Source organism: Pelophylax lessonae (assembly GCF_965119305.1).
Source record: "Pelophylax lessonae genome assembly, chromosome: 2".
In the NCBI taxonomy this organism is placed as follows: domain Eukaryota; kingdom Metazoa; phylum Chordata; class Amphibia; order Anura; family Ranidae; genus Pelophylax; species Pelophylax lessonae.
In genome coordinates, this window is record NC_138769.1 from 228,734,041 (window position 1) to 228,753,439 (window position 19,399).

The 19,399-nt window shown below is 44.8% G+C and overlaps 1 protein-coding gene across 3 annotated transcripts in view; it reads left to right on the forward strand.

Annotated features, from left to right (window-relative positions):
• The window catches only part of SYT6 (synaptotagmin 6), a 690,138-nt gene that overhangs the window by 61,983 nt on the left and 608,756 nt on the right, over nucleotides 1-19,399 (forward strand). Inside the window, exon 1 of one of the 3 annotated variants that reach the window (XM_082248505.1) lies at nucleotides 18,979-19,049. The exons of the other annotated variants lie outside the window; for them this stretch is intronic. Coding sequence (XP_082104631.1) covers nucleotides 19,043-19,049 — 7 coding nt within the window. The 5' untranslated portion in view covers nucleotides 18,979-19,042. Of the gene's footprint in view, nucleotides 1-18,978; nucleotides 19,050-19,399 lie in introns of those variants that run through there. 3 annotated transcript variants of the gene reach the window in all.

Below are 19,399 nucleotides of genomic sequence, written 5' to 3' on the forward strand. Positions count from 1 at the left end.
GCAAAACAGGACCCTGCACTGCAAGCATGGCTACGATTCCTGTGACAGTGGGTGCAGCTGAGGTCAAGTTGAAAAGGAAAGTATGGAGGGATGGGGTGGCAAAATTTAAATCCAATCCAGGGACAAACTTGGTCCAGGGACTGTCTTCGGGAACCGGGGAGGTCTGGTCACCCCAAGTAAACAGGGCTGACAACACTCTCAGTCAGGATTTCAGAGCAGCAAAAGCATTGTGTTGTCATCTCAAACAGGAAGTTAGGAGTTCATTGGATTACGGGTGGATCAAAGGGTATTTTTCCAAAAATTACAGCATTTTTAAAGCAATAAAACACATGGGTGTGAATTACAGAAATGTATTGAATATGCTTTTTTCCTATTTTACTGCAATGGTGTAGTTTGCCTTCAGTAGTTCATAGACACTTCCCTGAGTCTTTCTCCTGGCCTAATCCTAGTGTCAGTTTAATTTTAGCTCTTGAATGTTTCATAGGAACATGCCATCCAAAGCTGATTTTGCCTTTCAGGCAAACTATGGATTTGCCTAAGGCAGAACTGTTCAGGGGGAAGCTTGAATATTGTTTTATAACATCCGTACTGACTGTAGTATTTGAAAGGAATGTGCACCTAGGAACATACCAAACGTTAATGCAATGCCATGGGTAAAGAAACTGCATCCACAAAAATCATAAGTTGTAATCTTAAGCACTGAACCTCCAAGCACCCTACCACTAAATGTTTTAAAGAGGTTGTAAACCCATTAAAATTTTTATTTTTTTTTTCAACCTGAAAGAGAAACACATAATGAGCTAGTATGCATCGCATACTAGCTCATTATGAAATACTTACCTTAGAACGAGCCCCCACCGTGCCACCCGCTTACCTGTATGACGGGCGACATGTTCAGCCGCCCATCTTCCGGGATCGCGGCATCCGGCCATCTGATTGGCCGAAGCCGCTGTGATGTCACTCTCGCGCACGCGCGCAGGAGCCGACAGTCACGGCACGGGGCTCTGAAGGAACGGCACCAGCGGCCGTTCATTCAGAGCGCATGCGCCAGTGACGTCACTGGCTGCATGTAAGGTAAATATCTCCTAAACGGTACATGTTTAGGAGATATTTACAGTACCTATAGGTATGCCTTATCATAGGCTTACCTATAGGCAAAAGTTGCAGATGAGAGTTTACTTCCTCTTTAAAAAAGCATCCAATATAGTGTTGATGTAGCTTTTTATTGCCTCACAAAATAATATACCAGTCTAAAGTCTGCAGCTCCACATAGAGGTCCAGATCTCTAGAGACTGGAACACATTTACAGCATATTTTCTATGGCTAGTAAATGTAATGCTGGCACAAAGCCTCTTCATAGCTCTGTGTGTCTATGTACCCCTAATTGTTTCCTAACCACCGTAGAAATTAAAAATGACTGGCAGAAAGGAGAAAGATTGTGCAATGGAAAGTTATTAGCTCCTCAAATGGCGATTTGCATTGATGCAGGTTTATTTAACATTGTAGTTCAAAGAACAATGATCCCTAGCTACCGATTCAATCATCCATAGTTACCAGCCTGTGCTTATCACTTATTACAAAAGGAAGAGGAATGGGGCGCTTCTGTCAGGAAATGTCCCCCAGTGAAGTGTACTAGATTATTATCGCATAAGCATCAGCTTCAACGTCAAGGGTAAGGGAAGGAGGAGAGACTTGCAGCAGCACTTCAGCTAGAGGAAGCAACTCTGGAGGAAACAAAAAGGAGAAGGTGCTTCTAAGTGCACTATTAAGAAAAAGTTTTTCATACAAATTGGTTAAAAACACTTACAATGTAGTAGATCAAATGAGCATATCAGTCAGCATAATAGGCATTCTGAAGAGTCCTTCACTTCTATGGGGAGGGAGAGCTGACAACTGACAGTTGGGACAGGAGAGGGAGAAGCAAGGAAGCAAGATGGCCGATGGACTTCCAGAACCATGCTGGAATGTATAGACCGGAGGTGACATCAAGGGGGCGGTAAAGCATTTCGGAGCATGCACAATTTGCTCCTTCATCAGACCTTATAAGATGCACCTCTGCTATTTAGTAAGTTCATATAAACTTGGATAGATTGCTGTACCAGATTACATGAAAGTTCCATAGAAAACATATGTGCCCATTTGCCTTATTTTTACATGCTTGCTGTTTCGTCATATATTATGCATTAGATGCAGAGAATTTTACATCAGGGCCTGTTCCACTGTGGTGCATTTAACCTTAGGTTGCATGTCAACCATGCCACCCAACCATACCAGGTTCCATGCAGCTCCCACTGTGTCCCAGTTTGAGCCCAGTGCTGGAGCGCTTGTTTGTTTTAGCACATGAGGAGGAGGGAGAGAGCAGAACATAGAATACAGGCATCTGTGCAAGGTAAGTGTTGTACTTTTCTATTGACACCGGTGTATACCATCATCCCCCTCTGGACATTATTGTGGGTCGCCACCCACCACTGGGCACTATGTTTCCTCTTCACCTCCGGCGGGGTGCTATTTTTCCTCCCCATCCTTTGCTGAGTACTATTTTGCTCCCCCTTCTGATCACTACTGTTCTCCCCTCACCCCCCACTGGACACTATTTTTCTCCTTTACCCCAAGCTGGGCACTATTGTACTCCCCCATCTAATATTTCCCCTACCCCTTGCTAAGCACCGATTTCTGTCTATCCCCACCGAGCATTAATTATGCTCCCTCAACCCCCCACTGAGTACCAATGCCCTACACCAGTGATGGCGAACCTTGGCACCCCAGATGTTTTGGAACTACATTTCCCATGATGCTCATACACTGTGCAGTGTAGTTGAGAATCATGGGAAATGTAGTTCCGAAAAACATCTGGGGTGCCAAGGTTCGCCATCACTGCCCTACACCATACACATACATACACACACAAAATATACCCCCCCCCCCCATCCCTACTGACTACCAACTTCAAGTATTTTTTCTCCTCACTGACTAGTGACTCTAGACATTTTGGTCTCCCACTGACCACATACACGGGGCATTTTTTCACCCATTGACCCCCAAAACTGGGCATTTTTTCTTTCCCTGACCACCTGCGCTGCCCATTTTTCCAGCCATTGATGGCCAGCAGTGGGCATTTTTTCTTTCCTTGACCAATATCACAGATGGATTAGTTATTTTTGTACAACTAGCGGGTTGAACAGGAAAAGAAAAACTGACACAATTCCCCCATTCACACGTTTTAGGTGGATGAGGGAATCCTCACTGCTATCAGGGAGACTTCTCTGCCGTCAGATTACACTGATCAGTCCTGCCGGCTATAGCCTGCAGAGCTGATCAAGCAGGGAAAATCCGACAGGGAGGGCCGTACAGAAGTCAATTGGTAGATTGACTTCTTTAGAACCTCTCTGCCCATACATGAATTCTCTTCTCTTCTCTTCTCTTCTCTTCTCGTCTCGTCTCGTCTTGTCTCTTCTCTTCTGTTCTCTTTTCTTTTTCTTTTCTTTATATTCCAGTATTTTTTTTTTTTTTTTACTTCATGCTTGCAGCTTTAATAATTCACACACTTGTGTGCAGATAGTCACGTACACAACTGGTTACTAATGCACTCTGTACATCATGTTGTTCTGACTGCTACACTGTATGTGCTGTTTGGTACTTTGTTGTTTTTCTACTCAACAGTTGATTGTTGCTTTGTAGTTTGCTGCTAATGAAGTTCTTCCATAAGATTGGCGCTGTGTATATATTAAGTTTCTAAATGCCTTTTAATCCTTTACACTGTTCGATTTTCACAAAAAGCACAGTCATTTTAAAACATTTTCTGGGTATAAGGAATGCTGCCTGTATACAATAAAAAGGTTCAGACTACATTCAGCACAATTTAACCACACCATTTTCGTTTAACAAGTTCCAATGCGTGACATGTCTTCTCTGCCCCAAGGTGACCCTCTTTATCAAGTTCCAAAGTGGGGCTATGGTGTTAACTTGAGTTGTGTAAAAGAAGAAGTAGGACCAATGCTCTTTTGGCTCTACTTCTCTTGTAAGTCTCAAGAGTACACTTATTTCTCGACTCCTGTGACAATTATTCAGCTAACAGTGGGCTACACTCACTCAGCTGGTCCAGATTCTGGAAGGATCACGACTTTAATGTTGGGATCCACCTAGATGTAAGAGTGGCAGCTAGCTCAGACTCTCAGTGTGCTGCTCAGAGCTTGAGCTAGCCATTCCTGGCCCCCTGCACAATCCAAGCACTGCAAGCACTGATGACTGACAGTCACTGGAGACCAAGAATTGAGCGATCAGTGGTCTTTGATCGCTCAGTTCTCAGTCTTGGAGGTGGTGGGCACAGATGCAGCATCAGACTAATGCTGCATCCACACAGGTGATTATAATTGTTTTTTTTTTTTTAATCCCACATTTCCCTTTTAAGGCTTCTCAATAATTTGTGTTGCAATGCAGGTGTGTTGGGAAGGTGCTAGGTGCATTAGGGAACCATCCAGAATGAATAGCATCCCACCAGCATACATAAAGCCTTTTACTATGTGTTGCAGCTCCAGGCGCATTATTGCAGCCCACTGGTGTAAATGTACCCTTAGGCCTAGTACACATGGGCCGAATGTCGGGCTGCATCGGCCTGTTAAATAGAAACCGGCTGACAGTGTGTACTGCGACATAAGCTAGACAGATATAAAATGCTAGCACTCAAGATATAAAAAATTATAATGTCAGAGGTACATAAAGTCCATTACAATGTCCGTTTAAAATCCAGGCAACTTGTTAGACAGACTGTGGATGGTCAATATACACTAGGGCTCAGCTCTCCTCTGGAGTGAAGACAACTCTGGATATAGCATAAAAAGGAAGACAAAAGAGCGCCTCTAAGTGTAAATGGAGCAATCAGACAAATAAAAACTCACATGGGGTACAGAAATAAAGGCTCATGTAAGGGTTATAATCCAGCAGCGGGGAGATCCATGCGTCCAATCCAGAAGGTTTAAAGCCGCGGTATAGTGTGTACTCCCCAGCGAGGATGGAGTAATTCCTGGTGAGAGCTGGGTGAACCGCAAAATGGAACATAGCACCAGAGAAAGGAGTCTTGGGGCAAGTAGGGAAATATAATTATGACAGATTATGTATATACTTCTGACTGGCACCTTAATCTGTTATGAAGTAATAGCTGCTGCTTTCTTCATGTCTTTTCCATTCTGATTGAGAGGGTCAGGCTCGTTATGCCTTCATTAGATTAGCCTTTATTTCTGTACCTCATGTGAGTTTTTATTTGGCTTATTGCTCCATTTATGTACATAAAAATATTACACTTAGACCCTGTTCACACTGGGGCGACCTGTCAGGTGACCTGGTCGCCGTAGGTCGCCTTCCATAGAGAAGCTGCAGACCCGTTCTAATAGGAGCGACACAACTCGCTCAGATTTAGAAAAAGGGTCCGGAGCTTCTTTGGGGCGACCTGGAGCGACCTGCATAGACTTTAATGTTATGAAGTCCGTGCCGGCCGCTCCGAGGTCGCGGTGCGAGCAGCGCGCCGCGACCTGTGAGGTCGCCCCGGGAAGTCGGATTGCCCCAGTGTGAACGGGGCCTTAGAGGCACTCTTCTGTCTTCCATTTTAGTGCGACAGAAGCTGTCTGTCCGAAGGGGCATGACCGAAAAAGGTCATGCCAAGGGCTGAGAGCGCTGGAAGGAATGTTCTGGTGAGGGGGAGCATCACTGCAGAGGCGATCACTGTACTAATGTCAGATGGTTAGTACCAAGGTTCTTCTTGAGCTGTCGGTTTTTTTTTTTCTTTCAGCCCTGCTGGGTTGAAGGACCCTAGAGACATAAGTGAATTTGGGGTTGAGAAACTTGACTGGCCTGCACAGTCCTGACCTCAACTAGATAAAACACTTTTAGAATGAATTTGAGCAAAGACTGCGAGCCAGGCCTTCTTGTCCAACATCAGTGTCTGACCGCACAAATGCGCTTCTGGAAGAATGGTCAAACATTCCCATAGACACACTCCTAACCCTTGTGGATAGCCTTCCCAGAAGAGTTGAAGCTGTTATATCTGCAAAGGGTGGGCCAACTCAAGATTGAACCCTAGGACTGGGATGCCATTAAAGTTCATGTGTGTGTAAAGGCAAGCGTCCTATTAATTTTGACAATATAGTGTATATATAAAAGCTGTATTTTTCTCAATAGATTTACATTGTGTTGATGTGCATTTACGTGCATACATGTACTATTTTATTGCAATGCACCACACTGTACACGATACCAATGTACATTGAGTCCTTGTGGTGACCTGTGTTTTTCCATTGCAGCAAAATGCAGGTCACTTGCAGTATTGTACAAAGTTATGTAGACAACTCAAAGGTAATGTGTTACCATAATCCCGAAATAGGTTTTGAAGCAAAAACCCCCTTTGTTGTGGGACTTTAAGGGTAACAAGGGTAAAGGACTTTGTACCACTCCTCAAGTAGCACTATGTTCATTACTATTTATGTGCTTGATGGACCAATCATGTATGGTCATATGTAGGGTTGAGCGGACACCTAGATGTCCGTGTTCGACGGGTTCGGCCGAACTTTAAAAAAAAGTCCGGGTCCGTGTCCCGGACTTTTACCGAACTTTTCCCGGACACCGAACCCCATTGAAGTCAATGGGGACCCGAACTTTAAGGCACTAAAATGGCTCTAAAACACCAAAGGAAAGGGCTAGAGTGCTGCAAATGGCAGCAAAACGTAATTAAGAGCATGGCAAGTGCTCTGCAAACAAATGTGGATAGGGAAATAACTTAAAACAACAAAAAAAAACAGAAAAATAAAACAATGTTCTTCTTCATCTCTGAAGGACGAGGCCCATATGGAGTAGGAGGGAGGTTGAGGTGGTGGTGGATGTGGCGGTGACATAGGCGTGCGCACAGGGTGTGCTGGGTGTGCCTGGGCACACCCTAATCACCTAGGGCACATAGCATTGCCAGTGAGGAGATGGGAAAGATCTCCCTGGGACCTGCTCTGCTCTATTTCTCCTTGCCTACAGGTACATGGCCCCGATACATTACTCTCCCTGCTGGCAAACACATGCATGTGTATTTCAACTTTGGGGTGCACACCTTAATGCAATAGGCTGCGCACACCTATGGGCGGTGTAGGTGGAAGCGGCGGTGGAGGAGGACCAGGGCCGGATTAACAGCATCATGGGCTTGGTGCTGAGGATTTTGAAGGGCCTTAGGGCCGTGCCTTGCCATGCACCCAGAGGAGGAAGGGTGCAGCCATGCATGCCTAATTCAACATGGGATGCTGTCTCTGAAGCCCATAAACACATCCATGCATCGCCAACTGTCCCTCCTTGTCCGGCCTTCACGCTGTGTGGGGAGGTTCTGAGGGTGCTGCCTGGGGAAGCGAGCATAGAAGCCAGACTTCTGTGTTTACAAGTGACAGAAGAGCGGTAACAGTGAATATGGCCAACCCGGGGCCTATATAAAAGGTAGGGGCCTGGAGCTGCAGCTCCAATAGCCCCTACATTAATCTGGCCCTGAGGAGGAGGACGAGGTAGCCAACACTGCTTCTTTTCACAAATTTTAAATGAGGGTACACCCCAAAAGAGTGAGAAAGAGCAAAAATGGAACAATGGGTGGGTAAGGTCGGTATCCATTGCTATTCTGCATAAGGTACGGAAAAGTCCCGTGGGATCCATGCCTGGTTCATTTTAATGAACGTGAGCTTGTCCACATTGTCTCTGGACAGGCGGCTGCGCTTGTCTGTTATAACGCCCCCAGCCGTGCTAAATACCCGTTCAGATAATACACTGGCTGCAGGGCACGCCAGCACCTCCAAGGCGTAAAGGGCAAGCTCAGGCCATGTGCCCAATTTGGAGACCCAGAAGTTGAAGGGGGCAGACCCGTCATTCACTACATGTAGGCGTGTGCACACATACTGCTCCACCATGTTGGTAAAATGCTGCCTCCTGCTAAGACGTTCCATCTGAGCTGCTGGTGCTGCTGTTTGTTGTGGCGTGCTGACAAAGCTTTTCCACATTTCGGCCATGCTAACCCTGCCTTCTGAGGTGCTGGCGGTGCCCTGGTTGCGTTGGCGACCTCCTCCTCCTCCTCCTCTGCCTTGTGCTTCCACTGTGGCCCCGCTGTCAGATGGGAATGCCAGCAGCATGGCGTCTACCAGCGTGCGCTTGTACTCGCGCATCTTGCGATCGCGCTCCAGTGAGTGAATTAAGGACGGTACGTTGTCCTTGTAACGGGGATCCAGCAGCGTGGCCACCCAGTAATCAGCACAAGTTAGAATGTGGGCAACTCGGCGGTCGTTGTGGAGACACTGCAGCATGTAATCGCTCATGTGTGCCAGGCTGCCCAGAGGCAACGAAAGGCTGTCCTCTGTGGGAGGTGTATGGTCCGTGTCCTCTGTATCCCCCCAGCCACGCACCAGTGATGGCCATGAGCTGGCCTGGGTGCCACCCTGCTGTGAACATGGTTCCATCTCCTCCTCCAGCTCCTCCTCCTCCTCATCCTCCTCATCCTCCAGAACTGTGCCCCTGCTGGACAATTGCGTCCCTGGCGTTTGCGTGTGCAGGAACCCACCCTCGGAGCCCCTTGCGAATGACTGCCCTGAAAGCCTTGGAAATGTTACCTCTTCATCCTCCTCCTCCTCCTCATCCTGTGCCACATCCTCTTCCATCATCGCCCGAATTGTTTTTTCAAGGAGGCATAGAAGTGGGATAGTTAAGCTGAGAACGGCGTCATTGCCACTGGCCATGTTGGTGGAGTACTCAAAACAGCGCAACAAGGCACACAGGTCTCGCATGGAGGCCCAGTTATTGGTGGTGAAGTGGTGCTGTTCCGCAGAGCGACTCACGCGTGCGTGCTGCAGCTGAAACTCCACTATGGCCTGCTGCTGCTCGCACAGTCTTTCCAGCATGTGCAAGGTGGAGTTCCACCTTGTGGGCACGTCACATATGAGGCGGTGAGCGGGAAGGCCGAAGTTACGCTGCAGCGCTGCCAGGCGAGCAGCAGCAGGGTGAGAACGCCGAAAGTGCGCACAAACGGCCCGCACTTTCTGCAGCAGCTCTGACATATCGGGGTAGTTTTTAAGGAACCTCTGCACCACCAAATTCAGCACATGCGCCAGGCAAGGGATGTGCGTCAAACCGGCTAGGCCCAGAGCTGCTATGAGATTTCGCCCGTTATCGCACACCACCAGGCCGGGCTTGAGGCTCGCTGGCAGCAACCACTCATTTGTCTGCTGTTCCATGCTCCTCCACAACTCCTGCGCGGTGTGTGGTTTGTCCCCCAAACAGGCAAGTTGTAAAACTGCCTGCTGTCGTTTACCCCTGGCCGTGCTGAAGTTGGTGGTGAAGGTGTTACGCTGTCCGGATGAGGAGGCGGTAGAGGATGAGGAAGCGGAGTAGGAGGAGTTAGGAACAGGAGGCAAACTGAAGCGCCCTGCAATCCTCGGTGGTGGAAGGACATGCGCCAAATTGCTATCCGCCTCAGGCCCATCCGCCACTGCATTTACCCAGTGTGCCGTTAGGGAGATATAACGCCCCTGACCGTGCTTACTGGTCCACGTATCCGTAGTTAGGTGGACCTTGGCACAGATGGCGTTGCGCAGTGCACACCTGATTTTTTCCCCCACTTGGTTGTGCAGGGAAGGGATGGCTTGCCTGGAAAAGTAGTGGCGGCTGGGCACGACGTACTGTGGGACAGCCACCGACATAAGGTTTTTAAAACTGTGCGTCTCCACCAGACGGAATGACAGCATTTCAAAGGCCAATAATTTTGAAATGCTGGCATTCAGGGCCAGGGATCGCGGGTGGGTAGGGGGGTACTTCCTCTTCCTCTCAAGTGTTTGGGAGATGGAAAGCTGAACGCTTCCACGGGACATTGTGGAGATGGTTGTTGGTGACCCAGGTGGTGGTGTTGCTGACAGATCGTCTGTTTGCGGGGTGGCAGGTGCCGGTATCACTACAGATGTGGCTGGAGCGGCCGAGACTGCAGCAGAAGAGGAAGCAGGATGAGCCAGAGACGTTTCTTGGTTTTGAAGGTGTGTACTCCACTGCAGCTCGTGCTTTGCACTTAGATGCCTGATCATGCAGGTTGTGCTCAGGTTGAGAAGGTTCATGCCTCGCTTCAAGCTCTGATTGCACAGGGTGCAAACCACTCGTGTCCTGTCATCAGCACATTTTCTAAAGAACTTCCACGCTAGAGAACTCCTTTGAGCTGACTTTGGTGCGCTCGTTCCCTTGCTGCGTTGGGCAGTAGCGGGCGTAGTGTCTAGGGCACGGCCGCTCCGCTTCTGCACCCTGCTCCCTCTTCTGCTGTGCTGGTGGCTCTGTGCGACCACCGCCTCTTCCTCCAAACTACTCAGTTCACCTGCATGACGTTCATTCCATGTGGGGTCGAGGACCTCATCGTCCTCCACATCATCTTCCACCCAGTCTTCACCCCTGCCCTCCTTGTCGGTCTCCACAATGCTGAACGCCGCAGCAGTTGGCACCTGCGTTTCGTCATCATCGGAGACGTGCTGCGATGATCCTTGCATGTACTCATCTTGAGAAATAAGTGGTTGGGCATCGCTGCACTCAATCTCTTCCACTTCTGGGGCAGGGCTAGGTGGATGGCCCTGGGAAACCCTGCTGACAGAGTCCTCAAAAAGAATAAGAGACTGCTGTATGGCTTGGGGCTCAGACTGCTGGCCTGATTTGCAAGGGGGTGAGGTGAAAGACGGTTGGACATTGGCTGCAGGTGCCAACTCTGACCTTTCTGCAGTAGACTGGGTGGGAGACAATGTGAAGGAACTGGAGGCACTGTCAGCAGCAAACCAATCTACTATCGCCTCAACTTGTTCTGGCCTCATCACTTCTAGGGGCGTTTGATGCCCTACCAAATACTGATGCAGGTTCTGTCGCCTACTCACACTTGAGGAAGGTGTTTCACTTGTGCGTGTAGCTGGCACAGATCGACCATGTCCTCTCCTTGCAACAGGAGCTCTACCAGCAGCACCACGACCCAGGCCACGGCCCTTATTTGACGGTCTCCTCATATTTCTGTAATTTAAGATCTTGCCCTAGAAAGGTTTTTATTGAATAGCGGAATAGAAAATATGATCCAAAAAAAGTGTATGTATATCACACGTACACAACCACACTAGGCCCCAATTACTATTGTTTGTACCCCTAAAAGGCTAGATGAGGAGTAGGGGGAGTATGGAACAGGCAGCACCCTCAAACCTTCAGAAGTATGAGATGAACCCCAACAACTTGGAAAGGTGGATCTCTCTCACACGTACCGACACAGACTATCCCGCAATTCAATTGATCCTCAAAGGTTTTTATTGAATAGCGGAATAGGAAATATGATCAAAAAAAGTGTATGTATCTCGCACGTACACAACCACACTAGGCCCCAATTACTATTGTTTGTACCCCTAAAAGGCTAGATGAGGAGTAGGGGGGGTATGGAACAGGCAGCACCCTCAAACCTTCAGAAGTATGAGATGAACCCCAACAACTTGGAAAGGTGGATCTCTCTCACACGTACCGACACAGACTATCCCGCAATTCAATTGATCCTCAAAGGTTTTTATTGAATAGCGGAATAGGAAATATGATCAAAAAACGTGTATGTATCTCGCACGTACACAACCACACTAGGCCCCAATTACTATTGTTTGTACCCCTAAAAGGCTAGATGAGGAGTAGGGGGGGTATGGAACAGGCAGCACCCTCAAACCTTCAGAAGTATGAGATGAACCCCAACAACTTGGAAAGGTGGATCTCTCTCACACGTACCAACACAGACTATCCCCCAATTTAACTGATCCCCAAAGGTTTTTGATTAAATAGCGGAATAGAAAATATGATCCCAAAAAAGTGTATGTATATCACACGTACACAACCACACTAGGCCCCAATTACTATTGTTTGTACCCCTAAAAGGCTAGGAGTAGGGGGAGTATGGAACAGGCAGCACCCTCAAACCTTCAGAAGTATGAGATGAACCCCAACAACTTGGAAAGGTGGATCTCTCTCACACGTACCAACACAGACTATCCCCCAATTTAACTGATCCCCAAAGGTTTTTGATTAAATAGCGGAATAGAAAATATGATCCCAAAAAAGTGTATGTATATCACACGTACACAACCACACTAGGCCCCAATTACTATTGTTTGTACCCCTAAAAGGCTAGGAGTAGGGGGAGTATGGAACAGGCAGCACCCTCAAACCTTCAGAAGTATGAGATGAACCTCAACAACTTGGAAAGGTGGATCTCTCTCACACGTACCAACACAGACTATCCCCCAATTTAACTGATCCCCAAAGGTTTTTGATTAAATAGCGGAATAGAAAATATGATCCCAAAAAAGTGTATGTATATCACACGTACACAACCACACTAGGCCCCAATTACTATTGTTTGTACCCCTAAAAGGCTAGGAGTAGGGGGAGTATGGAACAGGCAGCACCCTCAAACCTTCAGAAGTATGAGATGAACCCCAACAACTTGGAAAGGTGGATCTCTCTCACACGTACCAACACAGACTATCCCCCAATTTAACTGATCCCCAAAGGTTTTTGATTAAATAGCGGAATAGAAAATATGATCCCAAAAAAGTGTATGTATATCACACGTACACAACCACACTAGGCCCCAATTACTATTGTTTGTACCCCTAAAAGGCTAGGAGTAGGGGGAGTATGGAACAGGCAGCACCCTCAAACCTTCAGAAGTATGAGATGAACCTCAACAACTTGGAAAGGTGGATCTCTCTCACACGTACCAACACAGACTATCCCCCAATTTAACTGATCCCCAAAGGTTTTTGATTAAATAGCGGAATAGAAAATATGATCCCAAAAAAGTGTATGTATATCACACGTACACAACCACACTAGGCCCCAATTACTATTGTTTGTACCCCTAAAAGGCTAGGAGTAGGGGGAGTATGGAACAGGCAGCACCCTCAAACCTTCAGAAGTATGAGATGAACCTCAACAACTTGGAAAGGTGGATCTCTCTCACACGTACCAACACAGACTATCCCCCAATTTAACTGATCCCCAAAGGTTTTTGATTAAATAGCGGAATAGAAAATATGATCCCAAAAAAGTGTATGTATATCACACGTACACAACCACACTAGGCCCCAATTACTATTGTTTGTACCCCTAAAAGGCTAGGAGTAGGGGGAGTATGGAACAGGCAGCACCCTCAAACCTTCAGAAGTATGAGATGAACCCCAACAACTTGGAAAGGTGGATCTCTCTCACACGTACCAACACAGACTATCCCCCAATTTAACTGATCCCCAAAGGTTTTTGATTAAATAGCGGAATAGAAAATATGATCCCAAAAAAGTGTATGTATATCACACGTACACAACCACACTAGGCCCCAATTACTATTGTTTGTACCCCTAAAAGGCTAGGAGTAGGGGGAGTATGGAACAGGCAGCACCCTCAAACCTTCAGAAGTATGAGATGAACCCCAACAACTTGGAAAGGTGGATCTCTCTCACACGTACCAACACAGACTATCCCCCAATTTAACTGATCCCCAAAGGTTTTTGATTAAATAGCGGAATAGAAAATATGATCCCAAAAAAGTGTATGTATATCACACGTACACAACCACACTAGGCCCCAATTACTATTGTTTGTACCCCTAAAAGGCTAGGAGTAGGGGGAGTATGGAACAGGCAGCACCCTCAAACCTTCAGAAGTATGAGATGAACCCCAACAACTTGGAAAGGTGGATCTCTCTCACACGTACCAACACAGACTATCCCCCAATTTAACTGATCCCCAAAGGTTTTTGATTAAATAGCGGAATAGAAAATATGATCCCAAAAAAGTGTATGTATATCACACGTACACAACCACACTAGGCCCCAATTACTATTGTTTGTACCCCTAAAAGGCTAGGAGTAGGGGGAGTATGGAACAGGCAGCACCCTCAAACCTTCAGAAGTATGAGATGAACCCCAACAACTTGGAAAGGTGGATCTCTCTCACACGTACCAACACAGACTATCCCCCAATTTAACTGATCCCCAAAGGTTTTTGATTAAATAGCGGAATAGAAAATATGATCCCAAAAAAGTGTATGTATATCACACGTACACAACCACACTAGGCCCCAATTACTATTGTTTGTACCCCTAAAAGGCTAGATGAGGAGTAGGGGGAGTATGGAACAGGCAGCACCCTCAAACCTTCAGTATGAGATTGTGTTCACTGTACCCCACAAAGATTGAGTTCACTGCACCCCACAATGATTGTGTTCACTGCACCCCACAAAGATTGTGTTCACTGCACCTCACAAAGATTGTGTTCACTGTACCCCCCAAAGATTGTGTTCACTGCACCCCACAAAGATTCTGTTCACTGTACCCCACAAAGATTGTGTTCACTGCACCCCAAAAAGATTGTGTTCACTGCACCCCAAAAAGGATGTTGTTCACTGCACCCCAAAAAGGATGTTGTTCACTCCACCCCAAAAAGATTGTGTTCACTGCACCCCACAAAGATTGTGTTCACTGCACCCCAAAAAGATTGTGTTCACTGCACCCCAAAAATGATTTTGTTCACTGCACCCCAAAAAGGATTTTGTTCACTGCACCCCAAAAAGGATGTTGTTCACTCCACCCCAAAAAGATTGTGTTCACTGCACCCCAAAAAGATTGTGTTCACTGCACCCCACAAAGGATTTTGTTCACTGCACCCCAAAAAGATTGTGTTCACTGCACCCCAAAAAGGATGTTGTTCACTGCACCCCAAAAAGGATTTTGTTCACTGCACCCCAAAAAGATTGTGTTCACTGCACCCCACAAAGGATTTTGTTCACTGCACCCCACAAAGATTGTGTTCACTGCACACCAAAAAGGATTGTGTTCACTGCACCCCAAAAAGATTTTGTTCACTGCACCCCAAAAAGATTGTGTTCACTGCAGCCCAAAAAGATTGTGTTCACTGCAGCCCAAAAAGATTGTGTTCACTGCAGCCCAAAAAGATTGTGTTCACTGCAGCCCAAAAAGATTGTGTTCACTGCAGCCCAAAAAGATTGTGTTCACTGCAGCTCACACACAGAAAAATGGATGTGGATCACTGACACCTGCCTATCTCCAATCCCACACCACACAGCAATATCGATTGTAGTTTGTAGAACACAGTTTCCCTAAAATTCAGCAGACTCTGTCCCTAACAGGATTGAGAAGAGATCGTAGATCAGGATTGAGTGCAGACCCCACCCCCCACACAGCAATATCGATTGTAGTTTGTAGAAGACACTGACCCTATATAATTCAGCAGACTCTATCCCTAAAATGCCTACAACTCGCCCTGCCTAAACACTCCGACCTGTCCCTCAATTCTATCCGGACACAAATGGTTTTTTCCTGCCTATCTTTCCCTAATCAGCAGCCAGCACGTTGATGTGTGCTCTGTCCCTGAATCTAAGCAGCATAATGACGCCGCTGCGGCTGCCTCGAACTTATAAAGACTTGGTCACATGCTTCAGACGGCCAATCACAGCTACTGAGACATTTGCAGGCATGGCTGGGATGGCTTAAGGCACACCAGTTAAACGATTGTTGATTGGCTGTTGAAAGCCCGCCATGAAAAGAGCGCCAAAGCATGCAAAACCCGGAAATAAAACGACCGAACACGGATTTTTACCCGAACATACAGTAAAGTGTCCGTGTCCGTGTTCGGGTACAAAAAATCCAATTATTCGGTACGAACACGAATAATACAGTCCGTGTTCGCTCAACACTAGTCATATGTTATAAAATTGTATTGAAATATTTGATAATGAGATTATTATTCAAAGAATTTATTAAAATCAAAAACAAAATATTTTAGAAAACTATCTCTCTATATACATTTTATTGTTACCCTTAAAGTCCCACAACGAAGGGGGTTTTTGCTTCAAAACTTGCAGTATTGTAACCTGTCACTGAAAAAGTCGAACATATCTTATGTAGCAAGCTTTAAAATGATGACATAATATACAAAAAAATGTTTTTTAAATTAATTTTAAAAATGCACCCCAGCTACTTTGAAATCCGCAGTCACATTAAAGTGTTACTAAACCCACTACAGTAAAATCAGTCTGTATATGCAGTAAAACATGCTTGTTATACTCACTGCGGGACCTAAGGGGTTAATCCTGCAAATTTTGTAAAAAGGCTGTTGATCCCATCTTCTCTGATCTTGTTTCACTGTCCTCAATCCATCTCCTGATAAGACAGAGCCTTTGGGCGCACTCTGCACATTCTCAGTTTGGTGTGTATTGCTAGAGAGTTTTTTTTTTCCTTTGGCGGATGCATGTGGTCAGCACAGGGCCAATCAGCACTGTCCAGACAGAGGGTCAGGAGTCATGCAGCCTCATAGGACAGCTCCTACAAGCTTTAACCAGACACTGATAGAAGTCACAACAAGACTGCTAAAGGGAATTTAGCAGTTTATATTTACTAAAATAATTTCATTTGCATGTTCTGTGTCCTGTGGAAGACCAGATATAGTCAATCCAGGGTCCTGGGTTTAGTAACACTTTAAAGTGGATACAGGAAAAAGGGGAGAAACAGGGGGTTGATGACCCAACCACCATATCTCCAAACTATATTGAAACTGGACTTTTTAGATACTTAAAGCACATAGATATACACGAGAAGTATACAAATATATTAATTGTATTAAACATCTAATTAAATTAAAATGCAAAAGAGATATAAATTCATAAAACGCTAACAGCAAAAAGATAAATGGATATAGCCTAACATGGCTAGAAATCACACAGTAAGTGTTGTATACATTCAAAGAGATGCCGGTTGTGCTTCCACTGGTGAGCTGGAGTATTTCCTTCCTACTTATGATATATATATATATATATATATATATATATATATATATATATATATATATATATATATATATATATATATATATATATGTATATATATATATATATATATATATATGGCTTTTTTTCTTAGAAAATAGGTGGAGGAACGCAACCACGACCCCCTAAAACCCCCCTCCCCCCCACACACACACCCTCCAAACTGCATCAAATAGTGGGTGCGGTCAAATTTCACTAACAGTGGGAGAGTCTTTAAGGGGCATTAAATACCAGGAATGCATTACGTACCGAGTGCAGAGTTTGGGGGGGGGGGGGCTTCTTCTACAGCTGTTTAGCCCGAAATCTCCTATCCACATCTCACTTTCACCCCTCTCCAGCTCTGACCTTTGCATGCACCCTGACCTCCACTGCCCCCATTTTCTAAAAGCTGTACCATCTTTCACATATCTTACTTATGTTGCTTTATTAAGATGAAGTACCCAACTGTCTCGAGTACTTCCCCACACAATGTAGGTGGCCCTGCCTCATTCAATTGCAGGAAGATCATCCAGTGGGGGTCTGAGCATCCGCACTGCACCCTGGGCACTGGCTTCTCACTTGTCCCCGTCCTGTACTCAGTGGGAGCCTCTCAGGAGATCTGTGGGAGTCATTGGGAGACAAGATGGCACTTGTAAGCACCGAACTTCTGTATTTACAAGTGATAGTGGTGAGCAGGGAGCAGAGCGCCTGAACCAGAGTTGGTGGAACTGAGTTCCACCAAGTTCCATCTGAAAAAAAGCCCTGTGTGTGTGGAACTTGGTGGAACTCAGTTCCACCACCTCTGGCTCAGGCGCTATATATATATATATATATATATATATATATATATATATATATATATATATATATATATATATATATATATATATATATGCACAAGCTGTCTATATGTTTATATGTATTTTTTTGCTACATATTTGGGATTGATGATTTCATTATGTGTGATATATCCTTTTTGTATATTATTGGACTCTTGATTGATGATTTCATTATGTGTGATATATCCTTTTTGTATATTATTGGACTCTTGTCTTTGTTCTCATACTGTGCTATTACGTTTTTCAGAGAGACTATAGCAATTAATCTCCTGAAGAAGCAGGTATTACCTGCGAAACATGTAGAGGATTGTTAACACTCCATCTCTGGAAGGTCTTATGCTATCATGTCTCTTTGAATGTATACAACACTTACTGTGTGATTTCTAGCTATGTTAGGCTACATCCATTTGTCTTTTTGCTGTTAGCATTTTATATATATATATATATATATATATATATATATATATATATATATCTTTTGCATTTTAATTCAGTCAGATGTTTAATACAATTAATATATTTTTATACTTCTCGTGTACACCTATATGCTTCAAGTACCTAAAAAGTCCAGTTTCAATCTCATTTGGAGATATGTAAAAAATACGGAGCAAGAAAACCACCAAAATGAATATTGGTCAAAATTCCTACTCACCCAGCGCTATTTTTAAATGAATATACCTCAAAAGACCAAATAGGTCAAAAAGCAGCTGATATAAGTAGAATAATCAATGAAAGGTATAATAGATCTACTGATAAATGAAATTTAGAGATATGGTGGTTGGGTCACCAATCCCCTGTTTCTCCCCTTTTTCCTGAATCCAATTAACTATAGGATGTTGGCACTAGTAATTGGTTCCTACTTTAGTGGCTCCTTCCAATACATAACACTTTAAAGTGTCTCGTTTGAATAAATGAAGCTGGTTTATATGTTACTATTATTTTTCCATTGCTTAGATATTCTTCAGCACCACAGCAAGGGACAGCAGCCCGGCACCTCTGCATGCAGAATGTAAAGAATCAATGTGCTAAACTAGAACAGGCGAAATGAGCAGCTTGTCAGCACATTTCATAATCCCTTCTAAATTGAGAGCAGTGTCGCTTTAAGGCTAAACGTGGAGTCAGTAACGGTGGCCAAATACATTAATGTTTAGAGTGAAGTAGCCCAATGCTTTAACAGAAACATCTGCCTTTGAATGCAGGCAGTAAACTCCGTGGCCACGTGTTCTGCTTTATTTAAGCTTACTGTAGCAGATTTAACTCCCTCAGAAGCTTTTTGTTACTGGCTATAGCAAAGCTTTCTTTTCTTGTGCTGGAGATGGAAATATGACTTGGATTCCATATGGAGGGTAAGTGTCTACACATACAATTTAAATGTCAGTAGTTATTATTGCATGGTAGTTGTTTTTTTGCTTTTTTTTTTTACTATGATGTTCTTAAGGCAATGAAGCTGATACTCTTATAGGTTAGCAGAGATTTAAACTTTATATAATTTTGAAATAAAAAAGCAACCACTTTTTTTTTTTTTTTACCAAAATGGTATTTTGTAACATAAAAAGGCTTGAAAAAAGCACCATTACTAAATATTAGAATTAGAAGAAAAACATAAAAAATAATTTGCAATTAACGGCGACTGGGACGGTTGTTGTTGTTTTTATGAGTGTTTGCAATATGATCTACTAATTGTGAATGTTATGCA